The 25761-nt window shown below is 42.3% G+C and overlaps 2 protein-coding genes across 4 annotated transcripts in view; both read right to left on the reverse strand.

Moving 5' to 3' along the window:
* Positions 1-10550, reverse strand: part of pla2r1 (phospholipase A2 receptor 1) — a 31715-nt gene extending 21165 nt beyond the window's left edge. Inside the window, exons 1-12 of one of the 3 annotated variants that reach the window (XM_086290805.1) lie at positions 10129-10543; positions 8652-9032; positions 8394-8567; positions 8094-8258; positions 7538-7651; positions 7052-7198; positions 6352-6546; positions 6087-6250; positions 5577-5687; positions 1105-1217; positions 830-1005; positions 508-716 (exon numbers count right to left, since the gene is read on the reverse strand). In XM_086290805.1, coding sequence (XP_086146931.1) covers positions 508-716; positions 830-1005; positions 1105-1217; positions 5577-5687; positions 6087-6250; positions 6352-6546; positions 7052-7198; positions 7538-7651; positions 8094-8258; positions 8394-8567; positions 8652-9032; positions 10129-10276 — 2097 coding nt within the window. In that variant the 5' untranslated portion in view covers positions 10277-10543. Of the gene's footprint in view, positions 1-507; positions 717-829; positions 1006-1104; positions 1218-5576; positions 5688-6086; positions 6251-6351; positions 6547-7051; positions 7199-7537; positions 7652-8093; positions 8568-8651; positions 9033-10128 lie in introns of all 3 variants that reach the window. The other 2 variants (XM_086290802.1, XM_086290809.1) reach the window with 2 other exon arrangements.
* A 954-nt stretch (positions 10551-11504) lies between these two features.
* itgb6 (integrin, beta 6) lies at positions 11505-24338 on the reverse strand. Its single transcript, XM_086290814.1, has 16 exons — positions 24223-24338; positions 22191-22260; positions 21786-21868; positions 21409-21607; positions 21063-21309; positions 20765-20930; positions 20503-20664; positions 20269-20364; positions 19928-20017; positions 18580-18714; positions 16559-16973; positions 16249-16471; positions 15678-15772; positions 13651-13767; positions 13402-13568; positions 11505-12039 (listed from the first exon to the last, which is right to left on the reverse strand). Exons 2-16 carry the CDS (start codon positions 22243-22245, stop codon positions 11941-11943), a joined length of 2349 nt encoding a protein of 782 aa, XP_086146940.1. The 5' UTR covers positions 22246-22260; positions 24223-24338; the 3' UTR covers positions 11505-11940.
* Positions 24339-25761: the final 1423 nt, after the last annotated feature.

A 25761-nucleotide genomic window follows, 5' to 3' on the forward strand; every position in this document is an offset into this window, starting at 1 on the left:
GGCAGGCAACAGCAAAATTATAGCCATCCGGGGGATGGGTTTTCAATAAAACCAGTGTGGGAGTGCAGTACTGATCAAACAAACACACACTGAGACGCATTTTCAGAGCTGGGATAGTAAGCTGATCGACTCATTAGTCAAGCGACAGACAGTTAATAAGCTCTAGACCCTAAAATGTCTTTAAGGATCTGTCTATTGTATTGAAGTAAATATCTTGCAGCTGTAAACTGGAGTAAACAGATACTATAGGAGACGTTTTAACTGATAATGAAAATAACTATTAAATGTAGAGCTGGTTGAAATTGGAAATCAGGAAAATAAATTGCCTGTCAGTGTGAATGTGTGAGACCCCAGGTAGCCCTGCCTGTTGCATAGTGCATGATGGGATAGGACACCGTCCCCAGTGATCCTTAGCGTGATAAACAAAACAAAAAAGCAAATATCCACATCAGATAGAGTGCATGGTGATTTGTTTAGTGTTATAAAAAAATAGGAGGATAATCTAACCTTAAAGCAGTGGAGCAGCCCAGAGTTTGATTCCCACCCTGGGGGGCACGGGGCGTAGGCATCAATGTGATGCTCTGGCAGCTGAACATCATGGTAGCTCCTGATGTTCTGCTTACACACAGCCAAGGCCTTGTGAACCTTGCAGTCTTTCACCTCCCAGCGGCCCAGAGCAGGTCCTCCTGACATAGCGACACAGCCACCGGTGCTGACTAGTGAAAGCAGAAGATGTAGGAGTATTAAAAAAAAGAGTGAAAAAGTTTACGAATCCGATTGTATTACTAATGTCAAATTAAAAAACAAACATTTCCAAACACTGGGCTACCTGGCTGGTGCTTATTCCAGTTTGTGAAGGTGAGAGGCAGAGAGGAGCCGTTATGATGAAGCCATCTGTACTCTCCCTTCCTCCCCTGGTCTTGGTCCCTGAGACCAATCCAGTAATACATGCTACTTTTGGCCCCACTTTCACTCAGCAGACTGTTGACAAATGCCTGCTCAAACCTGCCAGCAGGTGGAGCAAGAGAGGAGAAAAGTAAGAAGAATGGCAAAATGTGAGTAAAAACTTAAAATGACAAATTCAAAAATGAATTGATAAATCACCTGTTTTCCACAGTGAGAAGAGAACCCTTGCAGTAATACCCCATCAGGGCATCTTCGTAGCTCTGTTCTTGACCTGTCACCATGTAACAGGAATGGCCGTGCTTCTTCCAGCCCTAAAACCACCCCCACAAAAACACCCGTTATCAGGCTCTCTCTCACTGCTTAACTCCAAAATAAGAAAAATCGGATTTATAGGTTAGACAGGTTTTGCCTTTCGTCATCATTGTTCACATTTCAGCACTCCTGTTCAATAAACTATCTAAAGCTCTGTTCTAGGATGCCCTCTGGACCCAGTGGAGGTGGTGAGTGACAGGAGAATGGCGGCTAAGCTGTCATCCCTGTTGGACAACGTCTCCCACCCCATGCAGCAGACTGTGACAGCACTGAGCAGCTCCTTCAGTGGGAGACTGCGGCACCCACGGTGTGGGACGGAGAGATTTCGCAGGTCTTTCCTCCCCACTGCTGTCAGACTCCACAACAAAGACTTTAACTGAACAAACACACACATCCACACATGTGCAATAACACTAAGTGCAATAATCTTTTCTGGCATCGTTGTATTTTTACTCAGATGTATATAGCATTCGTATTCTATTTTTATCTTATTGTATATTTTTATTCTATTTTATTCTACTGTATATAGTATATTATTTTATTCTATTCTGTACAGCTGTGTACTGTATTTATTCTTATTGTATTCTAATTTTTGCGTCATAACTTTTGCACTGTCCACTTCCTGCTGTGACAAAACAAATTTCCCACGTGTGGGACTAATAAAGGTTATCTTATCTTATCTTATCTTAAAGAGCAGCGATAGAGGTAAATATGCATGGTGCTTCTATTTACAGATTGTCGGGTTTTGCCTCATGTGCTTTGCTCTACAGCTTTCCATCTATTACTCGCTGAAATGTCCCTGGTGCCGTAACAGGTTAGATTAATGAGGCTGAACAATCATCCCCTCATGTCACTGATTCGAATCCAGGTTTAGCCAGAAGCTTAACAGGAGCTGACATTTTGGTTGTTGCCTACAGCTGTTTGTAGGAGTCTTTTCCCCCGTCTTTATTAAATCGAGGCAGCTCTTATAAAGCAACGGGATTTTCTGAGACAGAAAGCTGAAAGGTATATTTAAGCACATGGCACAGCAGCTATTATTTACTTATAGTGAATAATGATCCCTGACGTGTAGACACGAGTGGTCAGGACCTCAGTACAGACTGCAACAGAATATGGCTTTCTATACTTTTCTGTTATGGTAATGTAAGTAAAAGTATGACAGTTTCACACATATAGTCCCGTTCCACTTTATTAGACAAACCTCCTCAACTGCTCATTAATGCAAAACTCTAAATGCAACTCAGTGTATTTAGTCCTGTGGACATGGTCACAATGACCTGCAGAATTCAAACTGAGCAACACAGTAGAGAGAAAAGGTGATTTAAGTGACTTTAAACGTGGCATGGTTGTTTGTGCCAGATGGGCTGGTTTGAGTATTTCAGAAACTGCTGATCTGCTGGGTTTTTTCCCACACAACCATTTCCATGGTTTACATAGAACGGTCCAGAAAAAAAGAGAAAATATCCAGCGAGCAGCAGTTTTCTGGGAGAAAATGCTTTGTTGATGTTAGAGGTCAGATGAGAATTCCCAGGCTGCTTTGAGCTGGTAAGAAAGCAAAAGTAACTCAAACAAACGCTCGTTACAACCAAAGTATGCAGAAGACCATCTCTGTACTTGCTACACATCATAGAAAGTTGAAACAGATGGGCTACAGCAGCAGAAGACCACACTCAAAGCCGCTACTGTTAACCAAAAAAAGAAAAATTAGGTTTTCCAAAACACAAGACTGGAAAAAACGTTGCAGTTATTGTTTTGGTGCTTGGAACTGATCTTTGGTTTTACCGCAGAGGCTGTAATCTCTAATTATCATGCTCGATCGGTTGCTGTAGTTACATATACGGTTATTACACACGGACAATACATTCAGGGTTTAGAAAAAAAATGAAGATTTTATTAACAGATCAGTCAGCACAGGCAGAATTTGAGATGCTTCTTCTGTGAAAACATCATTTCAGCCAAATAGTGCTACAGTTACTATTTTCTCTATAATCTCCAAAAATTAAGCTTGTGCACACAAATGAAGGCGTTTTACAAACTAAATCATTTAAAAGTGAACAACTGAAATGTGTCTGTAGCCTTCGAGGAACTGAAAGGTGGCACTGATCACTCAGAGATAGATAGGGTGACTGACTAATTTCAAAACCGATATAGATATTTGGTGACATAAGAAGACAATATGTCAGCCGATATCTTTTTCTTTCAGACACATGAAACATAAATAGATTTTCCTACCATTTGTTATGTGTTGCTATTTATGAGTCCTTGCTAAGATAAGACGACAGAGCAGTTTAAAAATAATCTAGTTTAATTGTTACAAGTTGTAGATTAGTTGTTTATGCTTTGCCTGACTCTGCTCTCATCAATCATCAGAATCACAATATTTTATTAATCCCTAATGAAATTATGTGGTTACAGTCACACAGATGAAATATATATGATTGACATTTTACTCTAACCTGTAAAACTTGTGATTTGCTATTTTACTGTAGAGCGTGTGCAAAAGGATGTAACTATTGCACTCTGTAGTGTGGATTAGATGGGCAGGATTGATTTCCTGTGTTGTTCTTTGGTCGTTTGGGTCATTTCAGTCTTTCACTGAATGTTCTCCTGTGACTGGCCAGCACGTCATGGAGAAGGTGGGAGGCATTATCCAGCATTGTCCTTATCTTGGACAACATCCGGATCTCCAACACCACCTTAAGGGAGTCTAGCTCCGTCCCCACAAGATTACTGGCCTTGTAGATAAGTTTATCGAGTCTGTTGGCATTTGCAACCCTCAACCTGCTGGCCCAGCATGCACCAGCATAGAGGACAGCACTGACCACAACTGACTTGTAAAAAATCCTGAGCATTGTCAGACAGATGTTAAAAGACCTCAGCCGCCTCCGAAAATAGAGACGACTCTGGCCCTTCCAGTAGAGCGCAGTGGTGTTTTTAACCCAGTCCAGTTTATTATCTATGTGTAATCTGAGGTATTTATAGTCCTCTACAATGTCCACATCGACCCCTGGATTGAAACAGGGGTCAAGGGTTTCCTGGTCCGCCTGAAGTCCACAATAAATTCTTTGGTCCAACACGCAGACTGCTTCTTTTAGCAATATAGTGTAACTAATACTGGCTGATAAATAAGTCAAACGATATGTCTTTATCATTCTGTATAATACGATAATTTTTAATTCTACAACTGTAGAACTTAATTCTACATACCATAATAGACCCATTTCTGTAATATACTTACATATCTATATTATTGCTAATATATTGTAATATATCTATATCATGGCTAAAGCACTTCTGGATGGATGCAGACTGCATTTCGTTGCCCTGTACCTGTGCATGTGCAATGACAATAAAGTTGAATTCTATTCTATTCTATTTATTAAAGCACTCAACAATCATATTTCTGCCTTATAAAAATCGCACTTAAGCCAGTTATGTTAAATAAAATATCCTTTTGACATAACTGCTAAAACTCACCTGTTACATCTGTTCTAACATGATAATACTGTAATAATATGCATATCAGCAAGAATACACGCCTGTGCGTGTGCGTGTGTGTGTAATGTGGTGAGCGTGCTTGGACAAGAGGTGAGAAAACCCCCACATCCCCCCCCGTCGCTCCTGTTTCCTGTCTAGTTTGTTTTGATTCTTTAAATATTGTCAGAAAAATTCACAGACTACTCGAGCATGTCCACTGATACTGTGTCATCGGGGTAATTTCTGGCCTCCTGTTTCAGGGCATGAAGCACCCTGATGACTCAGGAGTCTGATATTCCTTTGAACACAGTCAAGGAGCAACATGCATGCCAGACAACACGTCAGAGGTTGAATGAGTCAGCTAATTGTGCATTTGAAGGAGCAGAATGCCCAGAAATTGAACCACAGCAGACATGTGGCACTTTCTAACGCAAGTCCTGATCTCTGTGGAGCTATTTTAATGCTACACAGCACACAATATGCCTGAAAAACTAGAAATAAGTTGTTTTTTTAGTGTCAAGTTTCTCATCAGAATGAAAAAAATCTAAATACTTAAATATTACATATTAATATTAATTTTTACAATGTTCACTATATAGCTATTTTTTTCTGTAAAAAAGCAATACTTTCATGTTTGAAAGTAAAGACAAGTACCATAATGATTCAGTTCTAACCCCAAGTCTTGTAGATGTTTCTTTTGATTTCTCAGCTTTGCCCTGCTGCGAGTAAATGTTTATCGGAGGTCGTTTTAGTGTCATGCCGTCATATAATGTGACAAAGTTTAAAGCTCACATATTGCCAAAAGATGACTTCTTATATCTTGCTCAAAGAAATCGCACATTTGAACTTGTGTGTGTTTGGGGGTATTCTTGTTTCCCTACCTCAGGACAGCCCTCATCCCAGGTTCCGTGGTGCTGAACGCCATTCTGGCTCTCTCTTCTGCACACAGCAGCCAGTCGCTCGTCACATGACGCTAGCAGCCAGTTGCCACTCTGTGAAAGATGTGTTCAAAGATGATGCGTTCCGTGATGAATGCATTCAAACATTATAAAGTGATTAACCCTGACATAATTAGATGGTTAATTTATTAGCTAATTGACAGAGAATAAATTGGCGGCTATTTCTGTAGCTTATTAATCACGAGTCCATTAAAACCTGCTTTAATGGAGTCTGATGGAAATGCATTCAGCTACTGAAAAATGAGATTGGCACTTTTCCTGGTAATAGATTAGGGTGAAATATCCTTTGTTCAACTGTTGGTAATAATAAAAGGCTAGAAGTGGGCATATTTAACATTTCATTTAATTAGATGTTTGTTTGTTTTTTAAACGGGCAGCTTAATCAGAAATGTAAATACTGCAGCGTTCTTACACCAACACAGGGTTTCCCACCTTCCTGTCCACTTTGGTACACAGTGTTCCATCCGTCAGGTTATGAAGAGGGTGATACTGGTGCCAGAGAGTGAGAGTTACTGGTGAGCCATCAGACCACTCTACAGCTGGCAATAACGCCTGTTTCCAAAGTCCAATCCACACCTCTGTACTCCCCCCAGAATCTGTCAAATATGAGGACACACACACACACGCCGCAGAATTTAGCATTTAGGGTGGATAACAAACACAGCACGAAATATCTGGATTGCATAACACTCCTTACAGTTAGCCAGGAGGTTGACCAGCATTTCCACCTCAGACAAGGAGTGGATGCTGGTGAGATTTGCCCCGTAAGAATGACATTCCTGAGAAGACTCCTCCCAGCTTCCCGCTTCTGCTTCTGGCAGCACTCGGTAGCAAAAACCATTGTGAGGCCACCAGCCATCCGCACACTCGGTATCGATATACTGCCAGTTCTCTGCAAAGGGAGAGGAGACATAAGCCAGACCAGAATATTCAAAGCTGCAGACATTATTTTTGGTCTAGCTGCCAACAGCGCAACACAGAGGAAGGCCAAAGGTTCGGCCCCCAGGTGCAGTGCAGCTGCCCAGTCACGTTCTAAGGGCATATTCACACTGGACGCAGCTGCCTTGTACTGAGCTCGAGCACGACTGTTTCCTGTCCACATTCCTCCCCTGGCTTGCACTCTCACTGCCCTATACTTTTTTTTTAATTTCTTACTTAAAAAAGCAGTATTTACAGATGCAGCTATGGCTGTGGAAACATCTGAGATCCATGTCGGGGCATGGATAGAGTCATGTGCCAGAGTCCAGCTGAACTGCAGCTGGTCTTACCCTCACAACTCAAACAAACTGGATTTTGGGGGTTCAGATATGTGAGGGCACAGCACAGCACAGATACCTCCAAGGATGCAGAGAGGTCTCCAATATGTTTGTGTCTCCTGCGCGTTAACATGTTCTCACCTAGTGGCTCAGCTCCACGCGTGTCGTTAGGTGTCTTCTTGCAGATGTAAGGCAGAGCAGATTCACAGGATAGACTCTGCCAGTGACCCTCGAATCCTGAGTACACCCCACACTGTTTATTGTCCTGTAGCGGGCTGGCTGGGAGATCTGACGGGCACAAATGGTAAAAAAGCTTTGTTGGCTTTATTTCCTCATCAGTTACACAAGTTAAAGTTTTGCAGCTAGACATATTTAAACATTAAAGTGTTAAGATGGAAGGATGTTTAAGTCCTGACAGAGCTGTCGATGTACATCAGATGAAAAGGCTATTTTAGATGAAACTTCTATAACATAGGTTTTATAAAATAAGTCTTTTATGCTTCATGATAAAATGACTTCTTTTTTGCCTTTGTTGGAGAGGCATTTCTAATATTCTCATTAGTGAAAATGTGGGGTACTTTTTAAATTTCCCTCTCACTTGGTCCTGGATAAACCAGTAGTCAGTACCTGTGGTGAAATTCACCAGTGACAGAGGGGCTCCGTCAGACCACCCCCATCCATGCCCATCCTTAATGTGGTTCAGCCCGGTCCACACCATCGCCCCAACGCTCGCCATTCGATCTACCACAAGATGCAAACACAGAAAAGTGTTGTAGTAGTTCTTAAAATACACTTCGGACATAACTGAATATACACTCATGGGACACTTTTTTAGGTACACCGGTTTAGCTGCTTGTTAATGCAAATATCTAATCAGCCAATCACATGGCAGCGACTCAATGCATGTAGACGTGCACATGCTCACGAGGATAATTAGAATGGGGAAGAAAGGTAGTTTAACGAGAATGTATGGATGAAAATGCCTTTGTGATTCCACAGGTCAGCAGAGAATGATAAGACTGCTTTGAGCTCATAGGAAGGCAAGAGTAACGCAGGTAACTGCAACAAAGGTATGCAGAAGAGCATCTCTGAATGCACAACACTACAGCAGCAGAAGACCACGCTGGGTGGCACTCATCCTAGATAAAAACAGTTTTAGTGTCTTTTTTAACATGTGCGGTACCTCTGATATACTTGTGCTCTGCCAGGCTGGTGATGCTGAGCAAATTTCCACCTTGGGCCTGGCAGGTAGACAGCGCCTGACTCCAGGTTTGGATAGTGTACAGGTTGAACTGGTAACATGCGCGCAACTCCTGGTTTGACTCCCAGAAGTGCTCACAACCGGAAACTATGAAAAAACAGACAAATGAAAACTGATAAGCACAAAGGTAAAGTGACGAAGATAACATGAGCACGCAGCAACAACGGCCTGTGATGACTTGTCTTCCTTTCTTGCACTGGTGCGTCTGTGTGTCTGGTTTACCTTGCACTGGACAGAAACCCCATCTTTCGCCTTTATCGTAGCGAGAGGTGGCTGAGCACCACAGAAGGTGGTCCTCACGCCCCTCAGTAGTACACTCAGAGTACCATTGGTTGTTGTATTTAAAAGGAAAGGCACAAGGCATTCCATGTGCATTCCCCAACAAAGTGTGGATATCTGTAAACAAAACATGCCAAGTTTCACTTGATGTCAGAAATATCTTGTGCAGACAAGGCACACAGGAAGTTTTGGGTTGTTTACCTTCATATGGATATGAGCAGGGACCCTCTCTGGGAGTGTTGTACCTCTTCCACTGATGGTAAATGTTTTTCTTTACCGCCACTAAACCTCGAACCACAGTCACCCTCCACTGGGACGCTCCATACAGCGTGTTTCCGCTGCAGCGCCACCACAGCACGGGGAGGGACACATCGCACTCGAACATCCCGAGGGGCTGCGTCGAGTCGGAAATGTTGAGGCCCAGGCACGCGCTGGTGCCCAGATTGAAGAGACGATGCTGGGAGACCCACTTCCACAGCATGCGGCGCGTCGGACGCTCGCAGTCCTCCAGCACTAGTTTCGAGCGATTTGCTGAGATGCACTGCTTCAGCGGCTCACTCTCCAGGATAAACAGACCTTTCTCTGGTAGGAAGTGATTGAAAACGGGGCAATGTGGGGCAATTCATGTGAACGTGTGCCGTAAACAACAGGGAATGCATTCAGCTTCAGAGATCAAAAAGTAAAGTACAAAGACATGCTTTTCCGCATTTCCATATCTGACGGAGCAATATTCAAGCTCGAGGAAGGCCTTGTGTTTAGAAACAAATCATGGTCTTTTGTAACTGGATACTCAAACAAAGAGAGAGGATGATTCCAAGCAGCGGAGATGAAAAGAGTGTGAATGAATCATCTCTTCCTGCATCTTGCTAGTTTGTACAGACAAAGAAAATCAGCATTATATGTTACCGGATCTAAAACAAATAACTAAAATTGTTCGGTGAGAATTTACATGGCTCAATTGGTTTAAAAAAAAAAGATGCTGGTGTGCACATCCATCACCAAAAGGGCATTTTCAGTGTCCAGATATTCTTCCTCTGCGTTTTTAATGTGCACACTGTATTTGATTGCATTCTGGACGAGAACATGGGCTGATCTGAACAAAAGTAAACAAACTGTGGTTGCTGCTCATAACTTTCCTTACAGTTCAGTAAGTTGCAGATATTTTTGACTAACTCGTCGTTTAAACATGCCCAGATCTTCACCTTTAAGAAGCTGGATATGCCAATATGATGCAAAGCTCTCTAAAACGCGGGGATGTAAGATGGCGAAAGATGGAGAAAATCAGCAGTCTCACACATGCAAAGGTGAATGTTTGACATTTTCCCAGAATAACCCAACTGCTTATCACTCGAATGACTCACTGGCCTATTGTGCTCATAATAAACAGACTGCATGCTCACATGCACACACACACACACACACACACGGGGAGAATTGAGAAAAAAAACAGCAAGAAATGTGAGCCTGGTGCAGCTGTGGGGTTCAAACTGTGGTCCACAGACCTCTATTCAGACCTGAGGAGAGTTTAGGTGAGTCTTTAGATCACCCCCTCCATGCACAATTCCCTGATGTTAAACAACATCTTCATGAAATATGAAAAAAGGGAACTACTACATGCGTTATGCGTCCCATCATGTAGGCAATTAAACTTCTACTAAGGGACCAGCTGGTAACTTACTGTAAAACTCCACGAGCTGTTTTTTCTCCAGGACTTCATCGTCCTCGTCTTCAGTGACACACACACAGCCTTTCGCCAACAACACAGTCACGCAAATAATCGCCAGAACAGGCGCGGAGTCCACGCAGCGGTACAACTGGATGAACATTTCGACAGCGGGATGCAGCGTTGGAGAGCCAATGTCCGCACATTCCGAAGATCAGAGGCGCAGGGGGTGTTTGGGGGGTTTCTTTTTTTCCCTTCTTCTTTCTTTCTTTCCTCCCCTCGTACAAAAACTTCCTCCGTCGAGTCTGGTTTTTCAGCGGGGAAACAGCGACGTCACGTCTGACGGAGGAGCCGCTGCTGTCCGGCCTGAAAGCTGCATTCCTGCCGCTCAGGACTGTTTTCGCTGGGGCAGAGCCACAAGTCTGTATTTAGACTTGACCGAAGAAAAAAACAGACAGAGGGCAGACAGACAGTTTGTCTGTAAGCTGTGTAAAGTACATGACTGTGAACAGACTGCTCTCAGGTAAACTACACACAGCAAACTGTAGCCTACAGCTGTGTCATGTCTGGGACAGGCACTCAGATATCAACAAGTACTCTGGAGTTAGGCTATGCTAAGAAAATCTATCTTTCATATTGCCTCTGTTATGTATATTTAGAGTTAACAAAAGACTTTGTATGCTTGTCACAATGTGTAATGCCTCCAACACATATAACACGTAAAAAAACAAAAAACAAAATTAAGCATACAGGTTTTGGTGTGACCTGTAAAGGTACACAACTTTGGAATAGCTAAAAACAACAGCACTTGCGCTAAAATATGTCTTATACTGCACCTTGTATGGCAAGGATCTCTCAAAAGTTTTAACAACTCTCTATGTGAAGTTTATGGTATTATTTTTTTTTGTGCCACTCTGGATGTATTGGATTAGTGTTATTTTTATGATAGGATTCCTCTGGCAATTTTAGGATATTGAGTCATTTATGTTGGGATTCACGTATATCTTATTTGCGCTGAATCCTCCTCTGTTCCAGCCCCGTTCCCCATTCCCTCATCCCTATGAAACCTGCTCCTTTATACTAAGTTAAAGGTTGTGTGTGAAAGGAATTTCCCATCTGTGGGGATAAATAAAGCACCCTAGCTTATTGCAATTTCAGTCAGATTTGCAAACAAGTAATCAAACTGACACACATTGAATAAAGGGCCTTAGTATCCAGGGCAAGTTGCCTTGTTAAAAAATGGAAACCCTGAGCACTGTGTGATCCCACTGTAAGCAAAATAAATTTTAAATTTTGTTTCTTGCAGGTAAATCAAATCAGTCTGCTCACTCTTTGTGAGAACTGTGTTGTAACCTGCAATTAAAACCCAAATTGCAGAGGAGTCATTTCAAAAATGCCAAATCCAACTTTAATTATGTGCCACATACCATTAAAAAAAAAAACTCAGAACAACAGTTATTAAAATTAAAGGCTCAGCCTTGTTTTACAGTAAAACAATCGACACATTATTACCAAAAAAACATCTCTTACACCTGTATATTTATACATTTTCATTCAGTAGTAGATCACTTGTAGTGTAGACTTCTCCTTTACCAAGTTGCAAGTTGCAGTACATGTAGGGCCATGCAATAGAAATGTCCAGTGTTTGACAGTACAGTGCACTTCTACAGCAGCAAATTCATCTCGCAGTGTTTGTCTGTTCACAGTGTTGTCTACTGTGCTAGGACATCTCTGAATTAACACAGGGATTCGTACAAAAACTATTCTCTGTCTCATACACACACAAAGTCACACACTTAAGTGCACTCAGACGCATCCAGTTCGTCATCAGTAGTGATTCATTGTGATAGTCTTTTCTTTCTGTGCATTTTTATAAGTTACATTTCTGTATGTAGATGTTGAGCTCCTGAACAGAGGGTTGGTCCCCTGAAAGAAAACAAAGAAAGAACACAATGACGTTTAGATTTTTACAGATGCCACAGAAAGACCAAAACCAACAACACACTAGTCCTGTAAACCTTCCAAACTGCCTGAAGCTCATTTGGCCCAAATCAGAAATCTCAGTGAGCTTGTTTAATGTCAAAGTTAATGATAGCACAGTTTAAAAAAAGACTGAACAAGTATGGAAGGGTTGCAGTAGAAGCCTCTTTTTCTCTCTAAAAAGAACACGGCAGCACAGTTTAGGTTTGCAAAGTTGCATGTGAACAAACCACACGATTTCTGGAACAATGTCCTGTGGACAGATGAGACCAAAGTGCAGATGTTTGGCTGTAATGCACGGCACCACATTTGGAAAAAACAACAACACAGAATATCAGCACAAACACCTCATACCAACTGTCAAACAATGTGGTGGAGGGGTGATGATTTGGTCTCGGTTTGCAGTCGCAGGACCGGGGCACCTTGCAGTCATTGGGTCCACCATGAACTCTTCTGTATACCAAAGTGTTCTAGAGTCAGATGTGATGCCATCTCTCTGACAGCTAAAGTTTCAGAGAGATGGCCCAAGTAGATCAGTAAATCTACAACAGAATGGCTGAAACCAAAGTCCAGACCTCGACCTGCCTGAAATGCTGTTACAGTAACTTTTCAATTCTATTCTATTCTATTTTATTTATATAGTGCGAAATCACAACACCAGTCACCTCAAGGTGCTTTATATTGTAAAGTAGACCCTACAATACAACACAGAAAACCCCAACAATCACACGATACCCTATGAGCAAGGCGACAATGGAAAGGATAAACTCCCTTTTAACAGGAAGAAACCTCCAGCAGAACCAGGCTCAGGGAGGGGCGGCCCCAACCTGCCGCGACCGGTTGGGGTGAAGGGAGGAAGATAAGACAAAAGACATGCTGTGGAAGAGAGCCGGAGATTAATAATAACTAATGATTAAACCCAGAGACGTGTATAAACACATAGAGAGTGGAAAAGGTGACTGTGCATTAATGAATACCTACAAGCCCCAATGACCTGAAGCACAGTTGTAAAAAACAGTGGGCAAAAATTCCACCGCAACAATCTTAGAGACTGATAAAGTCACACAGAATTTTTTTCTCTATTTGTTGCTGGCAAAGGTGTTTCTACAAGCTACCGAGTCACGGGATGTATGTCAGTGAATATTAGTGGGAACAGTTTAGTTATGAGAGACACCTCGCCATCAGACTTTGTCCACCCTTTTGAATATCTAATGAATGTCTAATACATTATTTTGCTTTTTAATTATTCATCTGAGCCCAACAAAAAGATATTAGAAAGAATAAAAGCGAAGTCATCCACGGTCTTACCGACTGCCAGTTTGCCTTTGCCCTCTCAGCCTCAAACTTGGCCACCTCCTTTTGGTCATGGACTGACACCAACACCTTCCACACACCCAGCAGGATCAGGCCGATACAGACGACAGAAAGGGAGACCCCGAGAAGAATCATGGGGATGTTGGGTGGCTCTGGACATCCTGAGACAGGACATGAGAGCGAGATGAGACTTGCACCGGGAGTATCTTTCACTTTAGTCGTCTACGTTGGTGTCAAGCTTACCGTACATCTGCAGATCATAGGCAGTGGTGTCCGTCTCACCTTCCACCACTTTAAATGACGCCCAGCACTCATTCTTCATCATAAACGTGCACGACATAGAAGGACTCTTGTCATAATCTGTGAGGAAATGTGAACATACATATCCATAAGGTAAGGCTATCATCTTCCCTTTGACATTGTGCTGAGAATGTCAGATGATATACTCTGCTCTGTTGTGCTGTCAGTGTGACTTCATTATCTAAGACTAGAATCTGGTGTGTGTGGACCGAACCATTGTGTTTCACATCTGAAGCTTGAAAATCTTCTGTGATAATCAGATATGCCTCTCAGCTTGCACAAGTACAGCGGCTTTAAAATCAACTCCTCTACAAAGGAAGACCAGGTTCTTTGGCTATTCACAGGCACCATAATAGCTTTGCCTGTACAACAAGGTAAATAATATGTTCCCCATTGTTCCACACTGCCCAAAAGGACATGGATGGCGTTGTGTTAGAGAGGGGGGGTGCAGACTTCACAGAGACACCCGAGTCAATGGAGGTCAGCATTCCTCCAAAGCAGCGACCCTGGCTGAAACTTAGCAGGCCTCTGTGTTGATAGCACCACCATGAATAAGAACCCTTGCAGGACAGGGAGGCAAAAACTTGATGTTATTTGATTTTAATATATTTTGCTTGGTTTTAAGGAGTTGCTACATTTTAGCACATTTAAAAAAAGCTATTTTAAATATTTTGCTCCTGGCCATTCTTCAAAATATGTCATATATGTTTTGAAGGTTTTCTTTCATTAATTACTATTTACCCACTAAGGGGCGTTAACCTGCATAGACTTAAAACCTGCATGAGATCCAGTATCTCTTGGTGGCAGTTAAAAACCAGCTTTATTTGATTGATTTAAATCAATACCAGTAACTAAGGATTGTTAACATGCATAGACTTGAAACATTCGTTGACAGTTGCAAGCAGGTCCTGTTTTGCAAATTCTTCCTTGTGAACATCATACAAGAGAGTCTGATATACAGATTTAGGTGTCAAATTGCCGTTTACCCCACAGCGAGTTTGTGAACATGAATTGCAAAAAGTAACCAAACAGAAGTGAAAAAGCAATTTCTCTCAACAGTCAACAGGCTGTCCTTCTAGCTGTGGATTCACACAGTTTTCATACCGTCGCTTGCAGTGTATTGTACTATCAGGCCAGAGAGACCTGTGGATTTAAAGGTGTCACAGGACTCAAACAAATGAAGGTCAAGGTCAAATGCTTAGTCAACCTAGGTACTCATATCCCCCAAGGCCTAGTATATTGTTGTGAAGTTTGAAGATGATCCATAAAAAATTGTGGGTGATAGTTTTTACTGATTTTCACATTTTGAGTGACCTTGACCCGATTTTCAACAAAATGAAATCAGTTCAAGCTGTTACTGGCATCTACAATCACAAAAAAATATTTGAAAATGATATCTTGAAAACTGTGGACACTAGGCTGCTTACATCCTCCTTCTCTTTGGGGGAGAGAATAATTGTTTTGTGTTACTGAACCAGGAATACCTGGAAGGCCTAAATACCAGCTAGCTCTTTCTGATGTAACACCCTGAAAAGGCAGGACTGGGTTTTTTAGCCACACCACCTGCTCAACTTGCCAGATTAGTCTCACTGTGACTTTGTCCTTTTGTCTGAAATGCAAGTCAAACTGTTTGGTCATCATTTTTGACTCAGTGGAGGAGTGATCTAAAAATAACAGTAGTCTTGAAAACCTTTGCGGGGCTTTCCAACAAGATAACATTGAATAAGGAAGGGCCGAACTTAAAGCAGATATGGTTTTATGACTTTTATAGCCAGAGTTAGAAAATGTATCGATTGCACCTTGTAGAGCGACATTACTAGAGACAAATGGGAAGGTTTGTATGTGGTGATTTAGTGATTTACCCCATTAGGTAAGTAAGTTTAGTTTAGGTTACGGTTAGAGTTCAGTGAGTTAGACTAAGAAGCTGAATGAAAGTAAAGTAACAACAGGTAAGTTAGGGAATCCTTTACCTCCTGTTGTATTGATGGAAATTGTAGTAGCGCTGCACCTTTGATCACATGACTCAGCATCATCCTGATCTTGAAGATGGCACTCTACACAGGTCCTAGTGTTGAAATGAGCAGGAAAACGAAAGGTTAAGATGATGCAGCAAGCATTTCTTGAGGCTTCAATCACTGACACGGGGCGAAAGGAGAAATCACAGTCGTGGTCACTTATCAGCTTTTTTCCCAAGGCTTCTCTCACTCTCTATCACGGGTTCCCCCCCTCCACAGTAAGAGTAGTATCAAATGGTCCTGGCCCTGACAGCTGCTTTACAATGAAGAAAGGAAATCTCTCAATGCTGTGTTGGGGACATTAGTATCTTTTGAAGTTACATGGAAGGTGTAGACACATGTGAACAACAGGACCAGAACCTGATATGCCTGAACTCCAAAGAGCAGACAGATCACGCGGCGCAAGGAGACGATATCTTGTATCTCTGAGGTAAAGAAATACCAATCACCGAGGTGACGCTGACAAAATACTCGACATTACACCCTCGTTCGGCTGAAAGAAGCGATGGAATGAGTGCGCTCTCACCTTGCAGATGTACAGGAGCTTCCACAGGTTGGACACTTCTCACACTTGTCCCCAGATGCTCCGGGTACAGTGCAGACACAGTGGCCACATACACATTTCCCCCTGCCGCTGCAAAGTGAGCCATCCTTAGATGTGCACGCCTCCATGCTGGTGCTGCAGTTACAGTACTGCCCTTTCCATCCGTGTTCACAAACACACTCTCCGCAGTCGCACACTCCATGGCCTACAAACAAGAAATCTTCATTTATAATAAAAGGCTTTCCACAAAAACACATGAATAAGTCAGAAGCATTCACATGAAGTTACTCACCTCCGCAGAGCTCCCCACGGAAGAGAACACAGGAGTAATTGTCACACTCGCAGTAGGGACCGTAGATGCGCCCAAAACTGGATGCATGACACACACACTGTCCACAGTAGCACTGCCCCTGACCACTGCATATTTCAGACTGATTGTTTGCGAGGCAGTTGCTCAACAAAGTGCTCTCCTCATTGCATTCGCACTGCGCTCCCAGGAAGCCCGGCTGACATATGCACACGCCGCACTGGAAAACCCCCTGGCCTTCAGTGCACTGGCTGCTGTCTGACTTTGGAGGCTCACAGTCACAGGAACAAAGGGACTGCACTTCTATCTCCAAACTGTCCTGAAGGCCTACAGGTCTGAGGGAAAAGTGCCGAACTCCTGACAGGCATCCCAGAAGCTCCACAGACACATTGAACACTACCTGAGGAGCAAAAACAAGGAGGGCATCAAATTAAGATCAAACTAAGAACAGACTGCAAATATTCTGCCTGCGAAAAGTCAGCGCTATTAATCCCCACAGCAACGCCATTGATAATTGGGGGCTTTTTCATCTGTTTTAGACAGTACAGCTAAGAGAGAGAGGAAAAACTTTGGATTTGAACCAGCTAAACAAGATCATTAAGCCCTGATGTTGGTGAAAGTAAGTAAACTAGTTCCTCCGTTCTTCTTCTTCTTTCAGCTGCTTCCTTTAGGGGTCGCCACAGCAGATCACCTATCTCCATTTCACGTATCTGTAGCATCGCCCTCTGTTACACCAACCTTCTGCATGTCCTCCTTCACTACATCCATGAATCTTCTGTCATCTTCCTATGTTCCTCCATCTTTAACTTTGTCCAATATATCCACCATCCCTCCTCTGCACATGCCCCCGGAGGAAGCCACCCGAGGGATTGATGAAGTCTTATCTAATCTAAGTTCTTATCCTGTCCTAGCGTGTTTTATGCATTTGTGTTTTGACAGACAAACTGGTTGATTTTTTTTCTCTCTCAGAAATATTGTCTGATCTATCAGTTACAAGTGCTAAAGCCTCAAATTCACCAGGTCTCCCTCTAATCAACATTAGTCTCTGACAAAAAACAACTTAAAAATTTCCAGATTTACACAACACATTCCTATCTGACCCAATCCAAACAATTCTTCAGGTACAACTAAGGCATGAATGTTGACGAGGCAGAGTGCACGTTGTGTTATTTTTCACCTGTCAGTCTGTGTATAGATTTTTTTTTTTACATACTTTTACAAGTTTATAAAGCACTGCAGGTCTTGCAAAGTTCTCTGCATACACTAAAATTAAGCTTTTACTGTTGTAGTGAAAGACCGAACACAGTTAGAAAGACCTAACACTCTTGAGCTGTTAGGACTGTCTGTGTGTTAGAATAGTCTTTTGTCCCTTCCATTATTTAGTTTCACAGGCGTAACAACAACAGAACAAACACAGCATCCCATTCTCTCTCTGACACACGCTCCAAGTGCAAAAAAATAGCATACAATAATAATCGATACTCTTAATAGTATAATTCCAGCGTTTTGATCAGCACCATGGACAACATCCGGGGTCAGATGTCATGGGAATGAACGCTAACACTATTTTCTTCAGCTAAGCTCCCACAAACTCAAAACAGATTTAGCCTTGTTTCAGTTCGTGAGGAAAAATGTACACTGCATAAAAGCTAGGCTTTGATTCACAAGACAGAACCATGGGCATAGTGGAACTCCTATAGTATGTCCACTTCATCATAACACCATGATTATGAGCTTCCAGTATACTTTAGAGGAGAGGGCCCTCCTACCTTCAGGACCCAGGGATGATGCCCTCCTGATGCCTTGTGAGAATTAATGCCTTTGTTTAGTTTCCTTTAAGCTTTCAACTTTTGTTCACATTTAATCTTAAATATCTACATTTTTTATGTTATGTTTGGTGTTTCACTAGAATTGTTAATAACTGTTCTTGTCTGATGAGATAGTTTAATGAAAGGCACTTCAAAAAATTTTAAAAAATGAAGCAATTTGTAACAACAGCAACTCACCGTCTCTCCTGGTTTGATGTTGGAGCAGCGTTTTAGATCAGGGAGGATAGTTCCATTAGGGCAAACGGTTGTGAAAGACATGTGCAGCTCCTTCGTGGCTCCAAGGACCTCTAGTTCAATCTCTGAGCGAAGTTCCTGGAAAACAGATTATGTGTATTGTGAGCCATATGAGAACACAATGGGCAGCACACCTCGGTACTGATCAGGTTTCTCCTTCAAAAAAAGCAAAAAAAAAAAAAAAAAGCAAAACTAAGTTAACTAAAATCAAATCAGATTTTCCTTTTGTTCAGTCAAGATGAAGTGGGATTTCCAGCGCTGTCAGATGAATTATACTTTTCACCCTGCATTGACCTGACCTGACACCTCATGTCTAATTCTTTTTTGGGGGGGTGAGTCAGCATCCCAGGTGCGCTGCACTGTATAAAGCACCTGAAGAAAGTGTGACAGCTAACCTCAGCTTGAGAAAATAGTGTGCTTGACTGACTAATGAACTCTGTAACGGCCCGTCTGACTGCTAACAGAGGGCATATTGTGTGCTTCCTGGCTTTAGTGTTGGTAAGGAAGAAGAAAACCGGAGCACTTATGGGATACACCCAGCTGAGGATGGATTAAGTAGATAAAACGCATCTAAAGAGACTTCGCTGTTACTCATCAGAATTACAGGTGAGTGCAAGTACTCATCACCTGTGCAGTATCACTAAATAGTCCCCTGTTTGCACTGCGTTCCAGTTAAGCACCACATCTACAATCACTGTGATGACAGGGACTCTGCTAGTGCGGCAGAGACTAAATGTGGGTTTAAATGACGCAACCGATGAAGTAATTAGAGGACTGCACAACTACCAGTCATCGCCGCCAAGGGGGATTTACAAAACGACGCACGGTGGATGAGATGGGCGGAATGAAAACGACCAAGAGTGAGGAAAAAAGAGGCAGTGTGCGGGAGAGGGAGGGGAAGTTTAGAGCAAATCAGATTTGGAGGGGGCGAGGAGATGAAACGGTTGGGACAAGCAGAAACATGCTGGCCAACATGCTGATGCAGAGTGTTGGGAGGTAGAGGGGAAAATGTGATAGAAGAAAGAATAAAAGAAGGAAAAGAAATAATAACAAAGGGGTGGAGAAAATAAAAATAGTAACATACCAGTTTGCTATAGATACATTTTCGTGCCTGCACCATTAAATATTACTTGATTTAAAAAAAAATTGTCTTATGACTTTTACACACACACACACACACACACACACACACACACACACACACACACACACACACACACACACACACACACACACAAAGCCACACATCCACTCTGCCAGCACATCCTGATTATCAGGCCCTTTTATTTACTTTGTATGCTGTTACAATCAGTTCCAGGATGTTCCGCGAGTCTTTCGCCACGACTCCAACAGTGGCACCAGGTATGAGCTCTGCATAGTTCTAAGAGACACAGAAAACAAAACAAAAAAAACAGATAAACAGTAATGTCACTGTTACAAATACGGGAAGCTCATCACCACACATCTTCCCTAAAAGAACAGTACGAAAAGGAGTGTGGAAGAGAAACGGGGCCAGTTGTAACAAGTTGAATGCAACTCAGAAGATAAATATGCTAACCTCACAAACACTTGTGTTATTCAGCTCTCTAGTTTGATCTCTTCTAACAGGGAAAAAAACTAGGGAGCTGTTACCATGTAGTTGTCTTTCTGGTCTTCTGTCACTGCAAATATCAGCAAGATGTTGTTGTCCACCAGCTTATCAATCAGCTGACCAAGAGTTGGATATTCCTGAAAAAAAAAAGGTTACATTTCTAAGAGGTTTCAGGTGATTATTTACCATGAGTTACCACAGTGTTAGAGGAGAAAGCCAAATAATAATGAAAAATAATAATCCTAGATGAATCAAATGATAAAATCAGGTTTTACATGCACTGTGGACTTTGAGTATTCATTGTTGGCATCCAGGTGACACTGCCCGTCATTGGGAATCACAATACCGGCCAGCCTGCTGTCCATCCCGAAGTGTGAGTTGCCATCGCTGACAAACACCAGCAAACGCATGGAGTCGTTCCTCCAGCCGATCTTGTCCTAGCAGGAGACACACAGCTGCTCTGAAAAAAACAGTTGGCGAGGTGGCATCACAAACGAACGGCCGGCATCTTTGGAACCTTGAAATGGGAAATGTTACCCCACAAACGGCTGCTTGCATGATGGCGTCGAAACCACACTCCGTGTCGTCAATGTTTGCAGATATATGCTGCACGGCGATTATCTCGTTGAACTTGCTGGTGTTGCTCGTCAGAGACAAGACGTGCTTGTAGCCAAACGTCGGTAAGCAGGTGTTGTCTATACGGCTGTAATGTAACAAGACATTAAAAGCGAGCGTTAGAAGAGTAAGAGTGTCAGATTTACAAGATCAGAGCATTTTAAAAAAACAAAAAGAAACAAACTTCTACTCATGTTTAGATTTTTATTTTAATGTAAACCTGCACGGGTTGGCCAGTTCTTCTTCTGTGATCTTGATGAAGGGCAACAAGGGTTTCTCCACAAAAGAGCCAAAGCCCATTCGAAATTTACTCGTGAGCTTCGCCATTTCTTTTGACAAAGTAGAGCCCAAGTCTTTGATCATCTTCAGATCGTCGATCATGGATGCTGACAGGTCCATCAGGTAGTACATGTCCACAGGATAGTCCTCTTTGTGTTGAACCTTCACCTGGAAGGTCACCTCACTGCCTGTGCGAGAAACAAAATCAGGCCACGTTTTATCTCTCTGAACTCAAAAAACTGCTTCAGAAGACAAATCGTCACTTCAGAAGATGTCCGACTGCATACCAGGTCGGAGCTTGAGGGACATTTTTTGAGGGAATATCTGTGTGCTATTAGTGCTGCCCATCTTCTTCCCAAGTGGCTGATCCTGGAGGATCTGGTGTTTGGAAACAGGGAACTGCAGCAGGTCCCTGGCACATCCCTTTTCCAGTAAGACATCCAGTGTGTCACATCTTTGTGTGACTGAAAACCAGTCTGTGAAATTCTGACAAACAAAGGGGAACATGTGACAAGTAGCAACCTCAGTTTGCAGGCTGTTTTACAGCAGGCCATAAAGATTATTACTTTGTCATCAGCGTCATCATGTAAATCAAACACGAGAAGATATTTTGCAAAAAATCACTTCACTTTAAATGTGACTGTCTTCTCGTATAGCTGCTCACCTCCTGTGTGCACCAGGCGCACTGGGGGCTGAGTTGCAGACAGTCGTCACAAGTCACAGCACTGCCGGCTGAACACAAACCTGCTGCACAGCACATAAACAGGTAAGGGTTGTCAGCACAGACCAGAGTCCAACACTAGAAAAAGTCTGCATTTATGGTGTCATTTTTTATTTACTTATTGATATGATTATTTTAATCTGTGTGTTTATTCTAATCCTTAGTAGTAGTAAATGTGTAGTCCAGTGTAGTAAATGTAACATAATTCTTGGTTTCAAATTTTAATACCTTCTCACAATAAAACATCCCAACCACTCTTCAGTGCCAAGACAGCATTGTTGACTTGCTCTTGAGTGACTACTACTTTGCAAATGAGCTTTTAAAAAGAAAGCCAGGACTTCAGCTTACCCTCCACGGCGTTGATCCAGTACCGGAGAATCAGGCTCAGCAGTAGAAGCCCCATGAGTCCGTGAGGTTACTGGTTGATAAGAAACACAAGGTGAATGTTTCAGGTTATTTCATAGCGCGTTAACAGGAGTGAAGCCTATCCAGCGTCATGGCTCCTCTCTTCAGCCAAACGTAGGCTACAATAAGAGAGGAGTTTGCTTTCCACCACCTGGATAGAGGAGGAGGAGGAGGTGAGGGGCTGCCTCTACCTGCCCTGCCTTTTTAAGTCAACTTCCGTCCAGGTGAGAACGCGAGGCGGGCGCGAGGAGAAAACAAACCGCAAGCAAACCGCTAGCTGATGTCTCCCCTTCTTATTTAGCTGTTCGTTAATGAATCAGGTTTGTTCCCACCGTCTGTGTCTGTGTATTAGTAAGGAATAAGATAGGAAATAGGAATTCTTAGTTAAAAGTAACGTGAAGCCAAAAATAAACGGCATTGCAAATAAATTAATAGGTAAATAAAAATATTAAAAAGGCCTATTTTTCTCCTAGAAATAATTAGCTTATTATTTCAAGCTAAATGCGTACTTCCCCTTTAATATCAGGAGGTAAAATCTTACAGTACATCACAGATTCAGGCGTGACAAATGTGTAATTGAATGTCTTTTCTACTTAAAAAAAAAAAAAAATGTATATAAAGTAGGTAAAATTAGCTCCACCTTGCATCAGCTACAGTGTTTCTGTAGTATGAATGGCCTTTAAAAAATAGTCGTGTTTGTGTTATGTAAGTGTGAGTGACTTTCTTGTTAAGGCTAGATTGCTTGTAAATTTGAAACTGAAGTAAAAGTACAACATTCTGTTCTAATGAAGCATTAAATGTGGCTTAATACTTCATATTAAGCTATGCCATTTTGTTATGAGCTAATGATAGCAAACTAGTGTTGCTTTTGAATGTACTCTCTTTCTCTCTGTTAGGCCATCCCCTTGAAGTCTCTGTGCTTTTAAAAATGTTGTTGTTCTCTGTGAGGCCCTGGCGGCGCACCTTGTCACTCTGGATTTGAAATATGAGATTGTTTATACCCTCATTACACTGCTGCTACAGTGTAATAGGCTAGAATTAAGCTACAGTCAAATGGGATCGCTGAAATTGTGTGTGGAGAGGAATAATAAAGTGAGACAGGGCACGCCATGAGCAAATAAATCCTTCAAAACTCTATTCTGTGGGCTCTATAACAGAAGTTATGTTAATATTTAACACAGCGACTCAGAGAACATGAGTCAGTGTCACTGTCTCACAAGAATTTTCCAGCTTGACGATTAACTCACGATGAAAACCAGGCCTATCGCAAGATATGAAATATGATCAGTGTGTGTGTGTGTGTGTAATAGAAGGGGAGGAGGGGTGTGGCTGAGTAGGTGTTGAACTATTGACAGCTGCAGTGCAGATATCCCCGCATGTCCTAAGTTAGAGGAATCTCACAATTCAGCACCACACCCCTTCTGAATCTGTGAGACCCATCTGCCACCCCGAGTTAAACCCCACCTCCACTCCTCTTACAGCAAACCCTCTCACCCCTTAATGCCTCTTCTCCTTTTGTCTTTCATTGGCTCTCTTCTCCCAAGTTCTTTGTGTTGTGATCCATATTTTCCAGTAGCCTCTGCCATTTAATTCATGCCTCCTTCAGCTTAATTCTTCCCTTGTCTCACACTTCACTCCTCTCCTCTGAATTCCTCAACATGATGCAGTCCAACACCACTTTTGTAGCCTGTCATGTCCTGCTGTTTGTCCTGTGTGAGAGGTGTACTGCAGCATCACTGCCTCTGCACCTCACCTCGCTGTCTCATGTCTCAAAATGACTTTAAAACCTGTAGCCCTTCACTAGCATTTCAGAGATATTCAGGCTTTTTAAACCCAGTGGGACTCTTTAAACCACAAAGTAGCATTCTCAATGAGTATCAGGCCAATCAATATTTACAAATTCAGAGATCTCGTTCCCCTATCTCTCTTCTCTCAGCATTATACGCAAGTGTAATGCTGCAGTGAGCCGACTCACCTTCAAGGCTGTCCTCTGATAACATGCTGTCCCGTCTCAGTCTTTCTTCCTTGACATCAAGTGAAAAATGGAGAGAAGTGGAGAAGCATCAGCCCAGCACATTCAGTCCTATTGTATCCCAGCAATTGGCAGAGTAACAGTAAACCTATTGTAACGGCGCCCTTTATGAAGCATGGCGCTAGGATGACCCTGCTGCCCGTGCTCCTTGGCTCATGTGTGTGTGCGCGCTCGTGTGAGTGTGTGTGTCTGGAAGTTTGTAAGTACGTGTGCATGTATGCATTCTGGGGTCGTGTGTGGGTGTTTGTACAAGCTCTAGCTTGCATGTGTGTGTGTGTGTGTGTGTGTGAGTGTATCTGTGTGTATGTGTAGGGGGAGGCCGCAACGACAATGAGTGACGGTAACAACTGCTGGCTGTGAGACCTCCAGATCCAGCTTCTTTATTAAGAGTCAATCTGACTGATGTGCTAGTGTTGCACTCTAGAGGCTAAACCCTTTATGAACTGGATCACAACACTTCTGACTCAAAGACCTTGTGATTAGTCAGGATTCTGCGTGTGTGCTTGTGTGTGTGTGTTTTGCTACAATTACTTCCTGCAGTGAGGAGGAGGAGGACGCGAGTGTCTAAGAGAAGGAGTGTCAGAGCGTAATACAGCCTCCTTCTTGCAGTGGTATGGTAGGAATGCAGGTGTACATGGATATGTTAGTGAGAAAAATAATAACTGTAAGTTATTACTGTTAAGACAACAACAAAGGATTCTTTTCTTTGAGCCTCATTTCTGATCTAAAGAGTCTACAAACAAATGCACTTGAGCTGAATGCTAATCATCACCATATTACTAAATTTCACAGAATGCCATGTAATGTGAGGCTAAAAAGAGGCTAAAAAGTCAACCTCATCAGGGGGTTCAGCAAATATAAATACAAAAAATATAAAAACGTCTGAGCATAGGATAAGCTGCGGTTTGCGTCGAGATTAAGAAGGGATCAGGTCACAGGAGTGGTTGTTCCTAATTATGATCCATTCCAGAAGTCTGAATCGCTGTTGGTCTTGAAGTCTGCTTACTGACAAAACAATACCCATTGTCTGCCAAACAAAACTGATGTGAGGTGGTCAAGCCGAGGAGCTGTGCTGACATGTACATCAACAGTGTTTCTTTCTCTTGACAGTAGTCTGATTCACTGTGGAAAAAACTGAAACATAAAGTGGAGATTATTCTTTTGATATTTAACTGGATGGTACATCAGTGTGAATGTCCTTAGGTTGAATACCCATTCAATCCACAACTCACAGAAGGAAAGCTTTGGAGTTCCAGCTTTTCCCCCGTAATAAATGAAATCACTATTTAAAAACTGTATTTAGATTTTACTCTGGTTATTTTTGTCTGATATTATTATTTTTGTTTGATGATATACAAAATGTATGTAGGGTGACAAATATGCAACAGAACAAGAAATCAGGAAGGAGCACATAGTGTTTCACAGAATTGTACATGTTATTTTTTTGCTGGACCATTGTTTGATTTGAATGAAAAAGAAGAG

Source organism: Aulonocara sp. 'chitande type north' Nkhata Bay, linkage group LG1 (genome assembly GCF_057382095.1).
Source record: "Aulonocara sp. 'chitande type north' Nkhata Bay isolate Kocher_YH1m ecotype deep benthic linkage group LG1, A_spYH_male_GT1.1, whole genome shotgun sequence".
In the NCBI taxonomy this organism is placed as follows: Eukaryota; Metazoa; Chordata; class Actinopteri; order Cichliformes; family Cichlidae; genus Aulonocara; species Aulonocara sp. 'chitande type north' Nkhata Bay.